This window comes from Actinia tenebrosa, unplaced genomic scaffold (genome assembly GCF_029948245.1).
Source record: "Actinia tenebrosa isolate PJP-AT-01 unplaced genomic scaffold, QUT_ActTen_1.0 PGA_scaffold8__29_contigs__length_14323225, whole genome shotgun sequence".
In the NCBI taxonomy this organism is placed as follows: domain Eukaryota; kingdom Metazoa; phylum Cnidaria; class Anthozoa; order Actiniaria; family Actiniidae; genus Actinia; species Actinia tenebrosa.
In genome coordinates, this window is record NW_028292585.1 from 27,182 (window position 1) to 47,500 (window position 20,319).

General features: G+C 39.1%; 5 protein-coding genes across 5 annotated transcripts in view; 3 read left to right on the forward strand and 2 right to left on the reverse strand.

Moving 5' to 3' along the window:
* The first annotated feature begins 94 nt into the window (after positions 1-94).
* On the forward strand, positions 95-3,080 carry LOC116294903 (RNA 2',3'-cyclic phosphatase ANGEL2). The gene is made up of 4 exons (XM_031702591.2): positions 95-435; positions 564-949; positions 1,516-1,585; positions 1,795-3,080. Exons 1-4 carry the CDS (start codon positions 267-269, stop codon positions 3,078-3,080), a joined length of 1,911 nt encoding a protein of 636 aa, XP_031558451.1. The 5' UTR covers positions 95-266.
* A 1,140-nt stretch (positions 3,081-4,220) lies between these two features.
* Positions 4,221-7,212, forward strand: LOC116294908 (uncharacterized). The gene is made up of 3 exons (XM_031702597.2): positions 4,221-4,822; positions 5,529-5,987; positions 6,383-7,212. Exons 1-3 carry the CDS (start codon positions 4,345-4,347, stop codon positions 6,541-6,543), a joined length of 1,098 nt encoding a protein of 365 aa, XP_031558457.1. The 5' UTR covers positions 4,221-4,344; the 3' UTR covers positions 6,544-7,212.
* On the reverse strand, positions 7,050-14,621 carry LOC116294904 (gephyrin). Its single transcript, XM_031702592.2, has 22 exons — positions 14,550-14,621; positions 14,394-14,472; positions 14,234-14,291; positions 13,912-14,004; positions 13,421-13,515; positions 13,229-13,295; positions 12,900-12,942; positions 12,499-12,569; positions 12,383-12,422; positions 11,746-11,868; positions 11,352-11,444; positions 10,743-10,798; positions 10,555-10,674; positions 10,068-10,126; positions 9,843-9,945; positions 9,677-9,727; positions 9,062-9,183; positions 8,529-8,616; positions 8,260-8,333; positions 8,021-8,085; positions 7,677-7,780; positions 7,050-7,559 (listed from the first exon to the last, which is right to left on the reverse strand). Exons 1-22 carry the CDS (start codon positions 14,584-14,586, stop codon positions 7,329-7,331), a joined length of 1,872 nt encoding a protein of 623 aa, XP_031558452.1. The 5' UTR covers positions 14,587-14,621; the 3' UTR covers positions 7,050-7,328.
* A 21-nt stretch (positions 14,622-14,642) lies between these two features.
* LOC116287057 (threonine aspartase 1-like) lies at positions 14,643-19,349 on the forward strand. The gene is made up of 14 exons (XM_031693669.2): positions 14,643-14,765; positions 15,234-15,301; positions 15,379-15,447; positions 15,704-15,824; positions 16,161-16,245; positions 16,335-16,417; positions 16,502-16,614; positions 16,928-17,041; positions 17,344-17,422; positions 17,500-17,563; positions 18,142-18,188; positions 18,299-18,376; positions 18,600-18,682; positions 18,884-19,349. Exons 1-14 carry the CDS (start codon positions 14,702-14,704, stop codon positions 18,983-18,985), a joined length of 1,170 nt encoding a protein of 389 aa, XP_031549529.2. The 5' UTR covers positions 14,643-14,701; the 3' UTR covers positions 18,986-19,349.
* The window catches only part of LOC116294906 (serine/threonine-protein kinase VRK1-like), a 6,278-nt gene continuing 5,266 nt past the window's right edge, over positions 19,308-20,319 (reverse strand). Inside the window, exon 10 of the mRNA XM_089024157.1 lies at positions 19,308-20,319. This exon is cut by the window's right edge and continues 88 nt beyond it. Coding sequence (XP_088880283.1) covers positions 20,039-20,319 — 281 coding nt within the window. The 3' untranslated portion in view covers positions 19,308-20,038.

Sequence of the window (20,319 nt, forward strand, 5' to 3'; positions counted from 1 at the left end):
ATATATATTTGCTAATAGTTTTTCTAATATGTTTTGGCAATTTTTTCCTTATTCATTTCCCTGTATTTGAAAATGCTATTTATTATATAGCTGCATGGGAGTTTTCTCTTGATGTATTTTATATTTTTGATGTGGGATTCCTGTGGTGGAAGCTATCAGCGGACTTCATTCATCCATTAGTAAAAATGTGAAGTGTTCAGAGGTTCAAAGAAATATTTTCTAGTTTTGCTGTTGAGAGCGAAACGTTCTCAAAAGAATAAGAAAGAATGAGCAGAAGAGGTATTAAAGCGCCATTCTGGGCTAATGCAACGAGAAAAGCTGGTTTCGATAGAGAAAGCTCTTCAACTTCAACCCAAAAATCTGAAATGATGGAAGAGGATGAAGACTTTGATGTATTACCTCCACCGCCAGACACCAAAGAGCTCACTGAAAAAGGTTTGTTTTACGTTTCTTACGTTAGAACAGATATCAAGGAGCTTTTAAATAGAGCAAAATATGCCTAGAAGATTAGATGACACAGCATTATTGTTTGAATTTTCAATTCTTGGTTTTCTTGTCTCCAGAGCTTACAACAAACACTGCAAGTAATGCTTCCCCATGTTGTACATATGCACAAAAACAACCTAGAACACTAGCCTCACAAGAAAAGAGCCCCAAAAGACTAAGGACTCATTCAACAGGTGAAAGTGAAGCTTCAGACTTCATACCGCCTGAAAATCCATGCTTTGTTGACAGCGCTGATGTTGGAAGAACATGGTACTACACAAGAAGGAATAACAGGAGACACAGAAACAGAAGTATTCCATTCAAGATTGTAACCTACAATGTCTTAGCAGATTCACTGCTTAAATCTCATCCAGCACTTTATGAGGACTGTTCTGCTTGGTGTCTGGAATGGGAATACAGGAAGAAGAATCTCCTTAAGGAAATACTCCACTATAATGCTGATGTATGAGTCTGTTTGGCATATTATTTTTTTATTATTATTATTTCTTGTACAATGGTCTATATATTATATGGAGCAGAGACGCATGCAAATAGTCCAGCCCCTTCACAGTCCCTGTTTTACCAATGCCTGTGTATTGAAGTGAGGATGGTGGTGACCTTGCAGTAATAGCGACCTTTTTTAACACCTTGGGCAATTATTCACATGTCTCTATCTTTGCAAGGTTGCCAACATTCAATGGCACAGTTACCTTTCAAGATGGCACAGGGAACTGTGAAGGGAACTTTTCAGGGGGTGTATTTAGAATTTTCCTTGAGGAAAGAAGTCTTGCTTTCCATTTCAACAGATATATCACTCCTCCCTCGCCTCCCCTCCCCTCCCCTCCCCAATAACCCCAGGAACCCCAATAACCTCTAGATATACCTGCAATAGTAGGTTGGGGTGGATAATCTATTTTCATTTTCAACATTCAGCAATTAACAGGAGCAGATCAGGGTCTGGGGGAGAGGGGTCAGTCAGAAAATTGTGCACACCCCCTGAGGAAAATTGAGTTTTTTGTTAAATTTTAGATTTTGTGCCTCCAAGAAGTTGAAGATCAACATTACGAAAATTGGTTTAAACCTGAACTACTAAAAGCTGGTAAGAGGAACAATATATTGACATTGAAGCCCGTCTTTTGACTCCTCCCAAAATTTAACCCTTATAGATGTCAGCGGTTAGAGACAAATAGAATATACAGTATACACTCTTCACACTCTCCCCACCCCTTCAACATTCCTGTGGGGGGGGGGGGGGGGGAGGTGTGGGTTTTTGTGAAACTATAAACAAATAAGATATTTATTCCGTAGGATATCAGGGGACTTACAAGAAGAGAACTGGTGATAAAGTAGATGGATGTGCAACATTCTACAAAGAATCAAAATTTAGAATTGTAACTCACCAATTCTTTGACTACAAGAGAGAAGATGTTCCAGTGATGGATAGAGATAATGTGGCAATGTTAACGCTACTCTATCCACGGTACCGGGATGGTGGTACATGCCACAGCACAGCATTGTGTGTGGTCAATACTCATCTGTTATTTAACAAGAATAGAGGAGACATCAAATTGTTACAACTGGCTTGTCTGTTTGCTGAAATAGATAAACTAAAGAAAGAGTATCTCCTTAGTAAAGCAGTGCGTAAGCCCCATACGAGCATCAAGAAGATACCAGTTGTTCTATCAGGGGACTTCAACACTACACCTTTCTGTCCTCTTTACAATTTTATCACCAGAGGCTTTTTGGATTACAAGGGAATGAATAAAAAAGCACTGTCAGGGCAGAACCCACCCCATCATGTTGTGTACAGAGACAGAGATGTGATCAATGGGAACATTGTTCCATTAGAGTTGGGTCTTTCCCACCTGAGTGTGTGGGACGAGGAGCCTGCTCCTGCCCAAGATCAGGCTGGTGGTACTTCAAGTTCTCAAACCAATAGCATCTTTGCTGAAGACAATTTTGATGCAGCAAATTCTGGTTGGCAGGAAGGTCGGCAGGAATATAGCTCCACTTTTCACTCTGCTATGCCTCAACAAAGGGGTACCAGTAGTAACATACCACCTCTTTTATCTCAACATCAGCAGACTACTTATAGATATCATAGAGGGCATCCGTTTGAACCTGCTGTAACTTATCATGCAGGCAATATGACTGTATCAATGCTGTCTAGACATCAACTTAATACTTTCAGTGGTAACATAGGGACTCTCTTCACCCCCAGACAAGCTGTAGATGATCTTCCAAGGTACCATGTACCCCCAGAGCCTGTGAATCCTAGGCACAACCCAACATGTACAATTCTTAAACACAACTTACACTTCTATAGTGTATACAGGCACTACCTGCCAAACAGGATCAAAGAAGTAACCACTTATCATGAGAAGGAACCGAGCTGTACCGTGGACTATATGTTTATCGCAGCAGGCAGGGAGTTCTCATGTAGTAGCTGTAGACAGAGACATGCTGCGTTAGAGCTGACGGATAGCTTGCGGCTTCTGAGTGAGGAGCAGATATCGTTACTGGGTGGTTTACCCAATCAGAAACTGTCGTCGGATCATTTAGCTTTAGTTGCTGGTTTTGTTCTCCATGTTTAATGGTATGTTAAAGTTTTGTTAATAATTATTGAATATAAAATCAGCAGAAATTTATGCAAGCATTCGTGAGAAAAATATCATAGTAAAAGAAAACGTTTTGAATTTAAATGAATAAATATAAAATACATTAGATATTGATATTGATATTGGCAGTCTTCCCCCTTCACGTCACCCAGCCTTTCCAGCCTTTAGACTGCATTCATGATGTATGGCAGGGGGGGCAGGTGAAATTTAGGGGGGATTGAAAAAAATTTTACCAAAAAGGAAATTTTTTTTTAGAAAATTTTTATCAGACAATTGGGCGGGATGCAAAATTTTTAGAAGAAGCTATGAGAGATTGCCTTGGGGGGTATAGTTACTTTTTGGGGGACTTCAAGGGGGGGACTTAAGAATTTTTTTGTCATTTAAAGATTTCACCTATCCCCCTGCCATACATTATGAACGAAGCTTTATACACTCAAGGCGGTAGCTTTTCAACTCAAGGCACGTTGAAGGGAAAAAACACAAGCAAAACTACGCAAACAACACCCTAAATGCTGGTAGTGAAGGCACAAGTTTCTAAGGGATCCGGATCTTTAAAGCAAATCTGGACAGGGAGGAGTGGAATGGGGCCAAGATTCCTCTCATTACCCCTCCCCCGCATTTTGGTTTGGAAAGATCTTAATCCTGACAAGCCTGATTTGAGAAAATGTCTACGTGATCTTGGCACTGTAAAACAAACAGCAGTCTGGGGCACATACTGTGTTTATGCCATATTGATATATGATCCCAATAGAAACAACGACCTTTTATCGCAACAAAGTAACCTTGGCATTTCATCAATTCAGTAAATTGACTTTGTACACCAATCCTATTGATTGAAATAAAAGTAATGCATCATGATTGTAAACAAATTTTAGCTATTTTTTGTCCTAGGCATGTGAAAAGCTTCTGCTATCAAAATCTGTAAAACTTTCATAATTATGTTTTCGATGCGCGATGCCAAAGATAAACTCGCGAGATAGCCCCCTTGCGTGTCGGCGCTTGTAATCCAACTTGATATCTATTGACCCAAGAAGTAGGCTTAATTTTGACAGATAGCAGACGTATTGTACTATGTAGATTGATGGCATCGAAGACGTCTAGGTCAACAAAGTAGGGCAGAGCACTAGAAATTTAAAGCTTTTCGTGACAGTTCGAGGAGACGCGCGCTATCTCGGATTGACTCCGTTGTTTCCTGCAACGCTGGAAAAAGCTCATTGTTCTCTTCACACTAAACGACACAATGGGGTTTCTACGAGTTGTATCTTTAGGTGTAATGCTTTCCTTGCTTTTTTTGCAATTGCATGTAGAAGGTAAACAGTGTGTGCGTTTTGAAGACAGTCCTCTCCGTAGATGTGCAGCCGCGGGATACAACTACACATACGCTCTTCCAGACGACCTTTCGGATAGCACTACACGTTACATTGTTCGCTTGGTGGATTACCTGTCAAATGCAACGGTAAATTGTTCTGTTGCACAGATTGCTGAAGCAATTACTTGCATGTCGTTTGCACCAAAGTGCGTGGATGCTGAAAAGGAACCTGTCCTTCCATGCCGAAGAGTGTGCTCCGAGCTTCTAAAGAGATGCTCTGAATCCATTCGAGAATATATCGTGGACTGGATGATTCAAATTTGTTTGGTGTTGCCAAATGCTACTGCCGAGTCGGGAAAGTGCTTTGAGCCTAAACAGTTTGACAAGCATTACAATGCAACCTCTAAAGGTACGTAAAAGTAAGTTTTTCACAGTGAATGTTGTTACGTTACTCATTAACTCAACTTGTAACTAGATATGTTTAGGGGTCTGTTAAAACCACGATCGAAACACAGGCAGCCCAAACAAGGTTCCTGTGTATGGTTTATAAGGGAATGTATGGGAGTTATGATAAAGTTACGAAAATAAAATGTTTCACTCAACAATTTGCCTCAAAACGTGCTACAGTTGTTGCTTTTACTTTGTTCAGTCTTCTGGAGAAGTTTCAGCGCGATTTGAGGCCGTTTAGTGGGTTTTTTTGAAAACGCTGAAGAAACAAAAAAAAAAAAAAAAACACAAAAAATCAAGAATAAACAGAAAGGTCTTGTGTGTGCAAAGGTCTTGTGATAAGCAATATTTTTGTTTGTTTGTGTTTTTTGTTTTGGTTATGTTTTTTTTTTTCACGTTTTTTTTTTTTTTTTTTTTTTTTTTGTCGTTCTGTTTAACTTCTTGTCTGTATTTGTTTTATATGTATATTGCTTTATTAGTTTGTCTACTTGCCTTCCTTATTCTATGGTTCTAGCAAGCTCTTTGGAGCCGTTCTTAGGGTCGTCACACAACGTTTTGGCTGCAAAGGAGGTTATCCTTGTTCTTGTTTTGTTTAAAAGTCCATTAGCCATGTCTAATTATTAAATCATATTAAAATATACCCTTATTTTGATTCCATACTTTCAAAGGACCCCTCGAAAGAGGTTGTCAGAAGCTCGTCAACTTCCCGTTCTGTGAGGGCATGGGCTACACATACACCATACCAACCCCAGAAGCACAACTGAAGACTTACCGATTCTTCTACGATAAAAACATGACTGATGGTGACAAAACGAAGCCAGCTAACAATTCAATACTCCAAAGAGTTATCTGGCGAATCAACAACACTCCTAAATGTGGAAAGAACATCAAAAAACTGTTCTGTGCTGACGTTGTGCCACCATGCTTTCCCCCAGAAGAGAAATCTTACTACACAGTGTGTCAGCCCGTTTGCAAGGCGATCGGAGAACAATGTCCTGAAGTGCTCGAAGGCAGAGGTTCCATTTACTACAAAACATGTGAGAGGATGGCCCCAGGGAATAGTTCTCATGGATATTGCAGGCATACAAAGCTGCCGCCAATCATTGATTGGGCAGATTATTTTAAAGGTGAGTAGAAGTTGCAACTGCTATTTTTATGGCTTGGATAGGATGTAATCATCATAGCCCAATCTTTCTTTTTCTTCTGCAGAAAACAGGGACCCCCTTCCCCATGGTAGGAAAATGTCACAGCTGCCTGACCTTTTATCTTGTATTTTATTTCCTGGAAAATAATCCTACCCCCTCCCCCTCACCTTAAAAAATAAAATGCTCTCTTCCCCCAGCAGAGCTGCCCAACCCAACCCACCTGTTACCTGGTGTTTTACTTCCTGAAAAATAAATCCAAAAAAATAAAATGCTCTCATATCCCCCCAACAGAGCTACCTAGTAACCCAACCCAAGCTTCCCTAGTCTGGAACAATAATTAATATTCATACTGATAAAATACTGCTTTTAAATTCCAGATCCGCCCACCCCTACTACTCCAAAGGGACTCAGTACAACCACCATTGTCATTATAGCAGTAGTAGTACCAGTGATAGTGATAGCCGTCATAACCACTGTAGTAATTATGTATATGAAAAGAAAGAAGAGTGATCTATTTAACTACCAAAGACACGAGTAAACTGTGCTTAACATTCACTTACATGCCAGGGGTGTAGCCAGGGGGTAAGAGGGCCTGGTTCCCCCATCCTCACGCTGTAGAAACCAAAACATCTATGTAGCATTAGCATGATAAGTTTGACTTACCAATGTTCTGAAAACAGGTTTTGCCCCCCCCCCCCCCCCCGAAGGCAAAATTGTCGCTATGCCCGCGCATGTATCTGTCAAAGTCTTGTCATTCAAGCTGTAAGGTATGGATCTTTTGGAGTGCAACAGGGAGGGGTGGTCTAATTTTGGGGGTACCAATGGGTATTCAGAGTTTTCATTAAATTTCAAAATAATACAAGAATATTGAAGCCAAGTAAGGAATTTCATTCAGTTTTTAGTTATTGGAGCTTTCTCCGAACTCTGACTCTTAACGAAAACTTTGGGTATCCATGAAGATGTAAGGAACCTACAAGACTTGCAAACACATTTGGAGTATTAACCATTAAATCTTTAAGGAATTAATATATTGAACAAATACCATTCATTTATGAAGATTTTAATTGATCCATTTCATTGATGCCTTCCTGTTGTTTTTTCATCATTAAGAAATGCTTTATATTTTATTGCTAAACATTTTTAAATAACTTTTTGTACTTGCAAGTGATTTGATTACGATTGAAAAATAAAAAAATGCTTTATTACTGGTAGGTGTATTAAAATGTATAACCAAAATAAGGGGGGAGGGGGGGCCTACTGCCCCTCGAGCCTACCCCTCTATACACCCATGTTTGATATGAATTAATAAAGTACTTATCATCATTACACTGACCCTATGATCAAAGCATTCACCAAACTTCCTTCAGGTATTTGTGTCAAAGTATCAGACCTTGGTGGAAGCTCCAGAAGAGCATTAGCAGTCCGTAGACTCAGTAAACGGCTGCTGCATTGACTTCCTGTTGTCGTGGCAACAGCCACAGGATCATCTGGTTGCCATGACAACTTAACTCTTTGATATTCAGGCCTTGGATCCAGAGCAATGGCATTTGCCAGCTTGAAGTAAAGAACAGAAAATTTTAAGGTTGTTTATGGAAAAATAATTTATTCTGATTTTCACTTTAAAAACATTTAAGTGGTTGATTCAAATAAAAGAAATACGAGCCCACTGACCTTGACTTTGATTCGAGTCAAATCAGGTGACGGATGACCAGACATCTTGTGCAGGGCAGGCAGAACAAAAAGGTAGAAAGTAACTAAAGCTGATACTGGGTTACCTGTGGCGAAGTACAATCATGCAATCATTAAGACCTTTGACTAAAGCAGAGAGGGAAAGTTAAGGAATCTGAGATAGGACTGCCATTTACATGGTCATTTATGCCACAGAGAAAGTCTAGCTATTTGCAAATATTTTTAGGGCAAAGGCAGCATTCATCTCCCGCATGACAGTCTGATGCACAACCAACTGAGCTAACAAGGTTTGTCTATGAAGGTTGATGCAAATATGACAAAGTTACCTGGGAGAGCAAAAATTAACTTCTTTTTTGAATGAGAAGGAACTGTGCTAAAGGTGGTTGGCTTCCTGGATTGAAAATACAAAACCAAGAATTAATGATACCTTTCAACTCACATGTTGATTCGGAATACCGGAGAACAGCACATCAAACAAACTCAACTCTTATATGTGGCTCAGTGAGGACTTGACCCTGCGACCCAAGGCATTAATCACACAGTAGTGAGGTTCATTATTTCTTACCCTGGTTTCATGAAAACTCTACCAAAGTGAATAGTAGCCCCAAGTTTGTCTTCAAGAACTGGCTTGAGAAGGTCCTATGCAGCACATACAGCATATCAGAAGAAACAGGTTAATAGTATGTAGTGGCTTTTGAATATGAACGAGTGAAAAAAATCAATCAAAAGGTCCAATTAAAAAAATGATTAATTTTGCATTTTTTTTCAACTTTATTTTTCCAATTTCACTCTTATCTAAATTGGACTCCCTGTGGTATGATGAAAGACCTGTACCTTTTCACCCATAGACACACCCCCAGATGATATGACAACATCTGCTTCAGACAAACCCTTGGTAAGAGTAGCTTCAAGACTTTCAGGACTGGTAAAAAAAACAGAAATCAAGTTGTCAATGTATATGATGTCCATCCCACCTGACCATGACAGGTTTTTCATGCCAAGAAAAACCTGTCATGGTCATGCCTTAAGATGTCTCCAAATTCCTCTCTTCAGGCATATGCATCCTTTGATAATTTTTTCTCCACAATCTTCAAAAGGATGCTAACACATGACGAAAGGAATGCAGACTAAAAGGCCATATGTTGGTGTGGGTGGAGTCATAGATGCTTTAAGGCATGACAGTGACTTTTGTTTCTGGCATTTTTCCTGGTATGGCACACCAGGTCCTAAAGAAAATTTTGAGATTACTAGTTAACAAATTATTTTCTCTCTAAAGCACCTGTATATTCTTTAACACACACAATACTTCATTCCCCAGGGGTATCTGTGTAAGTTTGCAGTTAAACATATAATATTTTGGTACTTACTTATCTCGAGCTATTCCCAGGTCAATAACATCAAACCCTTCTTTCTTCACAGCTGCTGTTAGTGTTGTCTTGTTGCTGTCCCTGATTTGACCAGCCTTTGGGCTTCCTGTGGGTTGGACAATCTTAAAGCAACAAAAAACATTGTGATTGGATAAGACTGTTATGTTAAACCAGAAAAAAAACCCACCTTATGCATAATAACACTAAATCAATCAAGGAATAAAGGGTGGTGTAGCGCGGTTTTTATAAAGAGGGTGAAGATGTATAAACCACAAAGTGAAACAAAAAAGCACTTGCATCTCACCACTATATTCTCAGGTTCGATTCCTAAACTCAGCATCAAGTGAGTAGACTCTGTTGGGTCGACTCCATTCGATTCAAGAGTTTTTTTCTGGGTTCTCCAGTTTTAATCCCTCAACAAGCTTAATTATAGTCATACTGCAGTATTTTGGAGTTTGTTTCTGAAGTAGAAGGGTGTAACAACCCTTTCTGTGCATTTGAATGTCTACACCCATCCTGCTGCATGTAACTGGTAGAAAATCTCGGCATAGCAAAGGTGCTACATGAGGGTAACCTCTGTGTACTCACTCGTGTAAGAACCATCTTTCTACTTACCTCATTACCAGTTGAAAGGATAGCAACCTTGGGCTTCTTGAAAACAGATACCTACAAAAAACAGTAGACTGATTTAGTCTGGATGGGTGTAATGTTTTCTTGTTTCAAAAGTTACACACACATGCTGATGTATCTTATGCCAGCCAACTTGTAGTCACATACTGACCTGGGTAACACCAACTGTGGCCAACAAACCAAGCTCAGCAGGACCCAGGACATCTCCTTTGCTTAGAACCAGCTCTCCAGATGAAATGTCAAACCCAATGGGCCTTTAACAAAATGAATCCAAGAAATATATTAACTTATTGTATATATTGTGTAAATGAAGAATGACATGTGGTCTGAAATGGGAAAATATAATGGTCAATCTGCCACATGCACTGCTTATTACCTTATATCCTGTCCAACTTTGGGAGTTGACAAGATCTTCACCTTGACTTCAGTTTTTCCCTATCAAAGTATAGAGTGACTTACAGTTTCATATTGACATCACACAATCAACCTTACTCTTATCTATTACATACAGCTTAGATAGGATGAGCGCTCTGGTTGGCATAGAACTGTGGTTTATTAATGAACAGAGCATGGTTGCTGGGTTACTGGCACCATCCATGCATGCACAGCAAACTTTGCAGAAAACAGAAAGAAAACAGCAGCAAAAACTACCACAGATAATTAATTTTTTCTTTCTATATTCATAATAAGACAATTTAAAAGGTTTTTTCAGTCCTCCCTTCAGTAATAAAGCACTTAGTAGTGACCAATAGCACTCAAGAAGTGACACACTTCTTTCATGCTTACATCTTGCTTACTTCATTACTGAACTTAGCACAGAAAAAGCTGTTTAAATTGCTAAATCAATGAGTGCCGAGTCTCACCTCATCAGCACTTTCCACAAGTTCTGTATCTTCAACCTGAACCACTGCATCTGAACCAGGTGGTACAGGAGCACCAGTAGTTATGCGCATCACATGACCTGATGTCACTTCTGAGGAGGTCTATGACAAATAATATACACCTGTTATAATAGTGTCATATAATATTTTAGGTGAAAGTTTAGACGTACAATTTCACCTGCTGTCACAGGACCAACAACTTTGCGAACTCCTGGTCCATCTGAAGCTATAAATGAAAGAATTAAGTCCTGTTATTTCCCTACACCTATTTTTGTAATTATATATTCAGAAAATTATATATACGCTCAATTGAAGAATCGTTGTCAGGTTCAGAAACATAGAACATAAAAGCTGAGACCGAAATGGCACATGGGAAATGACATGATTATATTATAATTTATTCATTTGTACCATCAATGCAGTCGGTTTAGAATGCCAAATGTGTATTAAAAATAGTGGATGATGCCACGGGTTGCCAGTCACAGCATGCATCTAATTAACGTACTTCCCATGTGCCATTTCGGTCTCAGCTTCTATGTTCTATGTTTCTGAACCCGACAACAATTCTTCAATTAAGTGTATTTAGAGACTGCACCATGTTTATTCCCATGGGAATTAAAACCTTTGTAAAACATAATTCAGCAGTTTTATTGTATTAGTCACAACTGACAATGGTAGAAGACACTGCCGAATCTTGTTTTACCAATTGAAGAGTTTAACGCTTTTCTTAAAAATTGCTATTAGTTTGCTCTTAACAAGACCATCGGGTTATATTGTACCTAAGACTGCATAGCCGTCTTTGATAGAAGCAGGGAACGGAGGAAATGGAGCTGCTGAACAAACATCCTCTGCCAGAACACAATCTAATCCATCTAGAACAACAAAATATCAGTCATAAGATGATGCAATGCAAGTACATAAAACACAACATTTTTAGAGTGGGAGGGTCTACAGTACATGTACATGGAGGATATACCTTACTACCTTCCTTAATATAGGACTATTTCAAGCAGTTTTTCTTTCTTCGATCAGTCCCATAAAGAAAATGCTAAAGAATTGCCAACAGACAAAATATTGGCCATCAAGGTCTTGAGGACCACAGGAAGCCCACACAGAGGATTCAGTATGCTAATTAAGCTGGTACAGGAAAACAAAATGATATATCGAAAATACCTTGTACATCAATCAAGTGTGTGCCAAGATGATTGGCTTGCTCCATCACGGCACTGATTGCTTTGTCCATTGGCATCAGCGGGTATGGAGAATGACGATCTCTTTCAGCCACTTTGCTTAAATCTAAGGATAAATTATCAAATATTTTGAATTGTTTCTAAGTGAAAATAGGAAAGTTTATCTGGGGTGCCTGTAATACCTTCACTTAGGTAGAAAATAATAATAATAATAATAATAAAATAATAATAATAATAATGGGATTAACAGTGGATTCCACAGAGTGGCTCTTCTTCCAATGGATTCCAATTGGAATTTAGAAGTTGATTTTCATTGAGGGAGGAAGGCCAGAGAACCCGGAAAACCCTTGAAGCACAGGAGAGAACTAACAAACAACTCTACTCGCATACAACACTGAGCTCAGTGGGAATCGAACCCATGTCGCATTGGTGAGAGGCGAGCACTCTCACCGCTACGCCACCTGTGAAAAAGAAAAAGCAGCAGGTGTTTTGGTGGAGGGGACAGAGGGATGATTTGTTTGCCTAAGTGAAGGGTGGACCCCTCACTCTCCTCACCCTCCTGAGAATAAATTCACCTATTACACCCCTGAGATTCAATAATTGAGTGAATTTCATCTTACCTCGTCCAGCTTTGTGAGGACAAACGTGTACAGGTGCATCCTGTGAGATAAAAGCAATGAAAGTTACTCTAGGAATGAAGGTTTAAATCACTTAAAATGTTCTTTTTGGCTGTTACCTTGCTTGAAGGTGTTTTTGCTACCATAGCGTTATGTGTTGCAGTTGCTTTTGGGGAGCCATTTATAATATCTATAAGTAAAAAAATAGTCTTCATGTTACTATTCTAGAGTCTGTTATTTCTCAATATTAGGGATGGCTCCAGAAAAAAACTTTACTTTTTATGTAGACTTCTTTTTCAAGGAGATAGAGAGGGTTTTAGGTTGTGTTTTAATGCTTTCTACATTACATTTCCTCTATGTATTTTAATGGTTTCATTTTAACCCATATAATAATATAATATTTCTCAAGAAAAAGATTCAAAATATAGTGGTAAGAAATACTGAAATTTTTTGTCTCTAAATTATTTAGAGACAAAAAATTTCAAAAATCATTTTCATCTAGCTTAAATACATGTCTTACCCAAGGCATGAGGAAGGACTGGAAGGGTGAACTGAAAACACTCCTGGAAAAGAAAGAATAAAGCAACATGATGACAATGATGGTGGGGATGATGATTACAATGAGCACTGGTGATGGTGATGATGATGAAGATGGTGTTGAAAATAATGCTGTTGATAATAGTGGTGATGATGATGATGATGACGATGGTGGTGGTGGTGATGATGGTGGTGTTGATGATAATGATGATGGCTAACATCAATGGTGCAAAAATAACCATAAAGGAGAACTGTTACTGTAATCCTTCTTCTGTTATGGTATCAATTGACAATTATAACACAGACATTTACCTGTGAGCCCTTGACGCTGCCTGGTAGATTAATAATCAGAGTTTTATTTCTCATTCCACAAACAGGCCTGAAAAATACATCATTCCCATCACTGATTATTGAAGAGAATTTGACATCTTTATCCAGTAAAGTAATATTATGCATCATGTACAACTGAATGGATGCATTACAATAACCTGCATTGCTACAAACCTTGATAGAACAGCAAGTGGAGTGACTTTAAGGGATTCTGCTATCATGTGCTGTGATAAACCTGGTGATATACGATGTATAACTTGACTTGTTGCCTGATGAAGAAACAACAAATTTTAGGGTTTTGGAGTTTTAAAATTGTCCTTTGAGGGGTAGGGTTGGTTTTCTATCCCATCATTGCCCCTCATATAAGTTCCTTTAATATACCTTGTCCCTTCCTACCTTGTCCTGTCCTCTCCCCTACTCTACCCCAGTCCTTTCCTTTCCTTTCCTGTCTCTTTCCTCTCCCCCTCCCCCTCCTCTTGGAAATTATACCAAGCAAAACATTTCGATGATAATAGACCTATCCTGAATTCGCTTGACTGACCATAAAACAATGGTTTGAAGTCAAGACAGAACTTGATTCTTTTATTCATCAAGTTCAACCTCGACTTGAAACCATTGTTTCGTGGCCAGTCAAGCAAATTCGGGATAGGTCTATTCTCACAAACCTCAGGGGTTACATCACGAGGTGAAAATCCTGTTCCACCTGTCGTAATGATCAGCTGAAGCTTGTCAACATCACTCCATTTGCACAAGACTTTCTGTTGGGTCAATAAGATGTGGAAGATGAATTCATGAGATTGGGTTACCTGTGGTGTTCTTGCTGCTATATATTTTAAGACTAAATTTTTAAAACTGCAATCTTATCGTCAAAAAAACCTCGTTTTTAAGATCGAATATAATTATATATGGAATGTATAAAAATTAAGGCTAACGTCTTTCCCAGATATTGAGTTTTTCTTTTCTTTCTCTAATTAAAATGAACTTCACCTTTATCTCAGGAATGCTATCTTGGACACAGTCGTGCTCTATTTGCTTGACATTTAACCTGCAGAGGATTAATATTAGTTCACGTGAGGATAACAGCAAACAACTCGAGAGAAAACTGCAAGAAAATGAACAAGTAGCTGAGTAGAAGTATTCAAGTTACTCTTTTGCTTCGAGGACTAGTTTGGTCAAGTTCGGCCCACTTCTGTCTTCTGCCTCGCCTTGAAAGCATCTGTCACTCACTAAGTAGGCAAACGACCATTAGTTAGCATGGATAAATGAGTAAATACTTCAAAAGTCGGTGCAAAACCAACGTTACCTGTCAGAATTCCAACAGCTATTCCTTCGTCCGCCATCTTGGATCTGTTGGATGAGATGGACTGGAAACCAAAACCTACCTCTGACTGCATCATTTGACGGGCTCATTTTGAGTGCAGAAAATGACATGACGGGCAAGTAAGTGCATGTGGTATGGTAGTCATGGCAACACAAGAGATATTGGACAAACCTTATGGTTTTATTGGATTACATGTTGGTAAGGTTACAATGACGTAACATTGTTTTGAGCCATTGAGCTTATGCAGGTCAAAATCAGTTGAAATTGCATAGCTCTGATTATAGACCAGATACCAGATACAGATACCCTTGCATGTGAATCATAGGAGCTCATTTTGGAGGACAACAACAAAAGAATTTCAATTTCCTGAAAATTGGAAACCTATTGTTTTGCCCTCCAAATAGCCCACTTGGATGTAGTCCTGAGAAGGACTGTTTGATGGGGCTGACTTTTCGACAACCTGAGTGGTGGTCGTCTTCTTGACTCTGAAACGTCAGCAGCATCAGTCACATCAAACAGTCCTTCTCAGGACTACATCCACCCAGATGATCATAATACAAATATTGTTACTTCGATAAACATTCATTCACCTGGGTTCAGACCGTTCTATACAAAAAGGTGTTAGGACAAAAAAAGCTATCAACAATTTTGTCTAAACATTTTCAGGTGTTGGTAAATACTCCTCTACAAATGAAGCTGATTACAAAGATGCTTGTAGGACAGCATGTTTACAAGTATGAAAAAATTGGTTCATTTTGCAACATTTTTAATTTTGTATCTTCCTTTAATTGATCGAATTCATGATTTTCAGGCAGTGGCTGCTCTTAAAGAAGGTAAATTAGCAGTAGAAGCAGTTGCTGTTGCTCTTTCTGCTCTAGAGGTATTTGCTTCTTGATTATCAACTTGCTTAATTCATAACAAAAACAGCCCCAATCTCCCCTCCCTTATAATCACTCTTTACATTAGTACGCCATAAAATCAGGTAGTGGGCTTCCTGTGGCAAGAAGAAACAGGGTACCCAATCATGACTTTGAACATACGGTGTAGCACTAAAGACTCTCGAGTAGACTTACCACTCTTGAACAGCTTTATTGCTATTATTAATTTGTGTAAATATTTACTTTCATTTGATGTAGGAGGCTCCTTGCACAAATGCAGGTGTCGGCTCCAACCTAAATCTTGAAGGAGAGGTTGAATGTGATGCTAGTATCATGGATGGAAAATCACTGGGGTTTGGTGCAGTTGGTGCAGTGAAGGGTGAGTTAATTGTCAGTTTATTCAAAAGCGATAGCATCAGACTATACCCTGTGAGTGGAATCTCTTTTTACCTTCTTCAATTTCAACAAGGTAATCAGACTATAGTCTGTTGAGAAAAAATAGATTGGCAGCTCCTTTTGGGCCAAATGAGACCTTTGCTTTGGACCACCCCTCCCCTGGCTACCCCTCTTGATCAAATTTATTTAGTTGTTTTTGTATCTGATGTCTCCCCTGCAAGCAGTTCTTAGTGCATTGCATGACAACACTAAGAACGGCTGCAGAGGAGACTAATATCTTATAAGACTGTGTGACATTTTCTCCTTAATTCTCATTCAGGGATTATAAACCCAAGTCAAGTTGCTGCCCATCTTCTGAAAAAAGAACTCCAAGGACCAACAAGTGTTGGTCTCATTCCACCAATGTAAGGAAACAAATTTTTTCAGCCTTGTTGGGATCATACATTCTCATAATCGTTCTCTCATTAATTTTTTTCTCCAACCCCTCTTCTAGATTTCTAGTAGGGGATGGCGCAGTCGGCTGGGCAAGCCAAAATTCAGTTGCAGAAAGTGTGTCAAATGAATCTCTCATAACTGGCAAGTGCTTTGAGATCAGACCGTCAAAAATCTCTTACCAAATAGATATTGTTTCGTGTTTCTGAGAAGAAATTTGTTTTTCAGATAAAAGTCTTGCAGCATTTAACAAAAGTAAGGCCAAACTAGACAGGACTAGACTGAACACAGTTGCACATAATTCTCACAAGAAACGAAGAATCGAAGACTTGTGTGTTTATGTAAGTCTAGAACGAACGTTTTTACTTGAAAAATAATTTTTGAAAAATCTAAGTTTTATTCATCAAAATATTTCACACTATTCTATCAAAGGTATCCTGTAGTGGTGCGTTTAGGGGAAGGGGGTAGTATAATGGGGTAATAAGGGGTTGGGCTTCCAGGGCTCTTTCTCTCCAGTGTGCTTCTCGGTTGTAGGTTTTGTTATCCAAAAGGAATTGGAGCAAGAGATTCTCTGGAATCCAGGTTACAAATATTCTACTCTGTAGGACATTTCCAACCTATTATAGTCATTTCATTGTGGGATTTGTTTTGTAGGAAGATTCATACATGGATACTGTAGGCGCAGTGTGCGTGGATTCGGAAGGGAATCTCTGTGCAGGTGTTTCGAGTGGTGGACTGTTACTTAAGACCCCTGGGAGAGTCGGGCAGGTAATGGCATTATATTAGAAGAGAAAGAAGTGCCGCAAGCCATGCGTAGCCATCATATGTGTTTGTGTTTAAACTTTACTATCTAGTTTTGTGCGCGCATCATCTGTGAAAACGTCACACTTTGCGCTGATTCGCGCCGACATCTTTTTATTTGGACGAGTGCGCAAAACTTACTCTTCTGTGCTTTTTAAGTAAGGTTTTTTTGTCTCGAGTCTGCGCAAATCATATTCCTGTGGTATTGCACAAAGCTATTTTCGGTTTATGAACTGATGCGCACTAATATCACGGGTATTATTGTCCAGGCAGCCGTGTATGGTAGTGGTTGTTGGGCCAGGAACCAAACTGAAGAGAGCGATGTTGGTGTAGCTTGCTGTACGACAGGTAGGAAGGCACATACGCGACAACACATATAAATCACGACCGAACAAATGAATATTCTATTTTCTTTCATGCCCCAGGATGTGGTGAATATTTAATCAAGACTATGCTCGCTAAGGAATGTGCAGAAATGGCTTCAAACAGGTTGGTTCGTAAAGTCAGACAACTGTTTACCATACAGGCTTCTACCGGCATTGCGCCCTTTTGCGATGGTATCATAACTACAGCACTCGACCGTGAATGCCAAATCATATGTTAGAGAATTATTTACAGTGCTACTCAATAACACTAGCGGAATTGTCCCTTTTCTCATTCCGTAAATACCGATGTGTTTTAAGGCTGAAGACTCATCCCTGCAGGCTTAGCCTCGCTCGCTTAAGAGTAAATCATTCGCAAATGTCAACTTTAATGTAAAGAATGTGCAGCTTGAACAATACCAATGTTTTGAAATCCCACGGACTTTTAATGGTATCTGTGAATAGCTGACTTATAAACGAGGCTAAGCCTGTACAAATGAATCTGTAGTCTTCAAAAACAGCGGTAATGCATTGAATGTGAAACTGGTGTATTGACGGCGGGAGAAAGTAGGTTTTGGTTGACGTAAGTGAAGGCGTTTCCATGACATCTTATAGGCATCTGGCCTTGAAAGCTTTGTTTTCCGACAATTTCATGGAAACACTTGTTCGACTTTGACATTTATTTATTTGTTCGTTTACTTTTAGAGATGGATATTCAGCAGTGAAAGATGCTTTACAACAGAAATTTTTTGGTAAGAGGACGAAGGGTCACAAAAATTACTCACTGGTTGCAAGAAAAAGCTAAAGATTTGACAAAACTTGAACAATCTGAGACTGTTGTCTTTTTTTTCTCTGATTTTAGATGCGTCGCATTTACCTTCAAATAAGCAAAAACTAGCTGGGATTTTGCTACTCAGGGCAATGGAATCAAAAAGTCAAGGTAATGATTCATGGATTATCCGTTTACAATCTTGTCTCGTCCCGTTTCGTTTGTCGGTTTGTTTTGCTTTGTTTTGTTTTGTTTAGTTTTTTATTTTTTTTGGCTTGTTTACAATAATAAAATTGCGCACCTTGAAGTTCATTCCCATCCTTCTCCCGATTGGTCTCGTTTTCATTTCCTATCTTTTTATTCTTTGTCTATTCTTTGTAAACCACCACACCAGGTCGCGAGGTCGAGCTTGTTTGGGGTCATAATGCCTCTAGTATGTGCTTGGGGTACATGTCTACTGAGAATCAAAGACCCAAGGTAACAGTACTTGAAGTCACCATATTTCGCATTCGCTACTATCATTCACTGTATTATTGACCTTATCATTTATCAAAATATTATCATTTGCCAAATTAATCAACCTGCTCTAACGAATAAAAGATCATCATCATCGATCTCTTCGCTTCATTACCAATATACTCAATATGAATTTCTTTTGAATCTGTTTGTTTGTCTCAGATTCGAATTTGCCGATCATCTGAATGCGTGGACGTCCAAGAAACCCATCCTGTAATGATTGAAGGAACAGTTGAAAGGCAGGACAAACAAAAGCCAAGCTAAAAATAGGTTTAATGACCGTTAGCTGAGGTGGTTGACAATGGAGAGGCATGATGAATCAGTCTTTCTTGGCAAAAAATGTTTAGGAAAAGTAGATCTACTCGTGCAGCCGAAACTTGTCGCAAAAGCAAGTCTCTCAGCTCAGTAAACGTTTCGCCAATTCCGGATCCTCAAAGAAGCATCGATGATAACACGACACGATTGCTAAAGCAGCACTTGTAAGACCCATTGCAGACCCAAACGTCTCTCGGTAGTCTTTACCCGTCAAATGGGTTGTTACTGTTTGTTTGACCCACTGAAACCAACACCACACCATCCGTACGCTAAAAACCTTTGAAACTTTTTATTAAACTCAAGTCAGTTGAAAGCATTCTTGTCTTGTGAAAATGAAAAGATGTTATCAAATAAATACTCTGATAATACAATGGATATACATTTAAGATGAAATCTTACAAAAATTAGTTTTTTGTATCCCTGTCTTAGTAAATCCTCAATTCCTGCGGTTTTGAAAAACTTTTTTTTCTAAAACGCAAGAAGGCTATTAGTGTATCACTTTTTGCTCGAATAACTAGAAAATGAGCGATGATTTCTGTAAAATCATGCCTTCAGCGCGACAATTTAATGGCTTCCTAATCGGCGTTTATTTTCATTTAGTAAATAGCTTTCCATTAGAATGTCCTCCCCTTAGTTACACCTAAATGGCTTTCCATGGGAATGTCAACCCTCAGTTACACCTAAATGGTTTTCCATGAGAATGTCAACCCTCAGTTACACTTAAATGGCTTTCCATTGGAATGTTCCCTTCGGTTACATTTAAGTGGCTTTCCATGGAATGTCTGCCCTCAGCCTCAGTTACACTTAAATGGCTTTCCATTGGAATGTCCTCCCTCTATAATACTTAAATGGCTTTCCATGGGAATGTCAACCCTCAGTTTCACTTAAATGGTTTTTCTCACTCAACCACATCACATAGTGGAAAAGTCACTAACACCCGTCTTTTTTCCAAATGTCAACGTTCATTCTAAAATACCAATTACTCTAACGAGCAAGTTCTTACTAGTCTTTGAATACGATAGGCGACGTCGCCATATCCACATATGCTGGTGTTTTCTTTGGTCTTCCGCGAGGTTTTCGGACAGGTTTATCTCCTTTTGTCGATTTTGCTTGAGTAACAACAGCAGGTGCGCTAGTTACTTTCCTGGGCGATCTTGGAGAAGATTTTGCTTTTGTTTTCTTTGGAGAACGTCGCTTTGCTAGAGCAGCCCGTTCTTCTTCATCAGAACTGGAGAGAATCGTTTCGATGTCTTTGCTTTTCTTGGTGGATTTTGGCGATGCGC

Excerpts from the sequence above, each read along its gene's own strand:
- LOC116294908 (XM_031702597.2), top strand. The coding sequence starts at position 4,345 with ATGGGGTTTCTACGAGTTGTATCTTTAGGTGTAATGCTTTCCTTGCTT. Across the intron at positions 4,823-5,528 it reads TTACAATGCAACCTCTAAAG|GACCCCTCGAAAGAGGTTGT; the intron begins GTACGTAAAAGT and ends ATACTTTCAAAG. Across the intron at positions 5,988-6,382 it reads TTGGGCAGATTATTTTAAAG|ATCCGCCCACCCCTACTACT; the intron begins GTGAGTAGAAGT and ends TTTAAATTCCAG.
- LOC116294904 (XM_031702592.2), bottom strand. The coding sequence starts at position 14,586 with ATGGCGGACGAAGGAATAGCTGTTGGAATTCTGACAG. Across the intron at positions 7,781-8,020 it reads GTTAATTTTTGCTCTCCCAG|GTAACCCAGTATCAGCTTTA; the intron begins GTAACTTTGTCA and ends ACTTCGCCACAG. Across the intron at positions 7,560-7,676 it reads TGACTCGAATCAAAGTCAAG|CTGGCAAATGCCATTGCTCT; the intron begins GTCAGTGGGCTC and ends CTTTACTTCAAG.
- LOC116287057 (XM_031693669.2), top strand. The coding sequence starts at position 14,702 with ATGGTAGTCATGGCAACACAAGAGATATTGGACAAACCTTATGGTTTT. Across the intron at positions 15,302-15,378 it reads GTAGGACAGCATGTTTACAA|GCAGTGGCTGCTCTTAAAGA; the intron begins GTATGAAAAAAT and ends CATGATTTTCAG. Across the intron at positions 18,683-18,883 it reads CTGAGAATCAAAGACCCAAG|ATTCGAATTTGCCGATCATC; the intron begins GTAACAGTACTT and ends TGTTTGTCTCAG.
- LOC116294903 (XM_031702591.2), top strand. The coding sequence starts at position 267 with ATGAGCAGAAGAGGTATTAAAGCGCCATTCTGGGCTAATGCAACGAGA. Across the intron at positions 436-563 it reads CAAAGAGCTCACTGAAAAAG|AGCTTACAACAAACACTGCA; the intron begins GTTTGTTTTACG and ends TCTTGTCTCCAG. Across the intron at positions 1,586-1,794 it reads ACCTGAACTACTAAAAGCTG|GATATCAGGGGACTTACAAG; the intron begins GTAAGAGGAACA and ends TTTATTCCGTAG.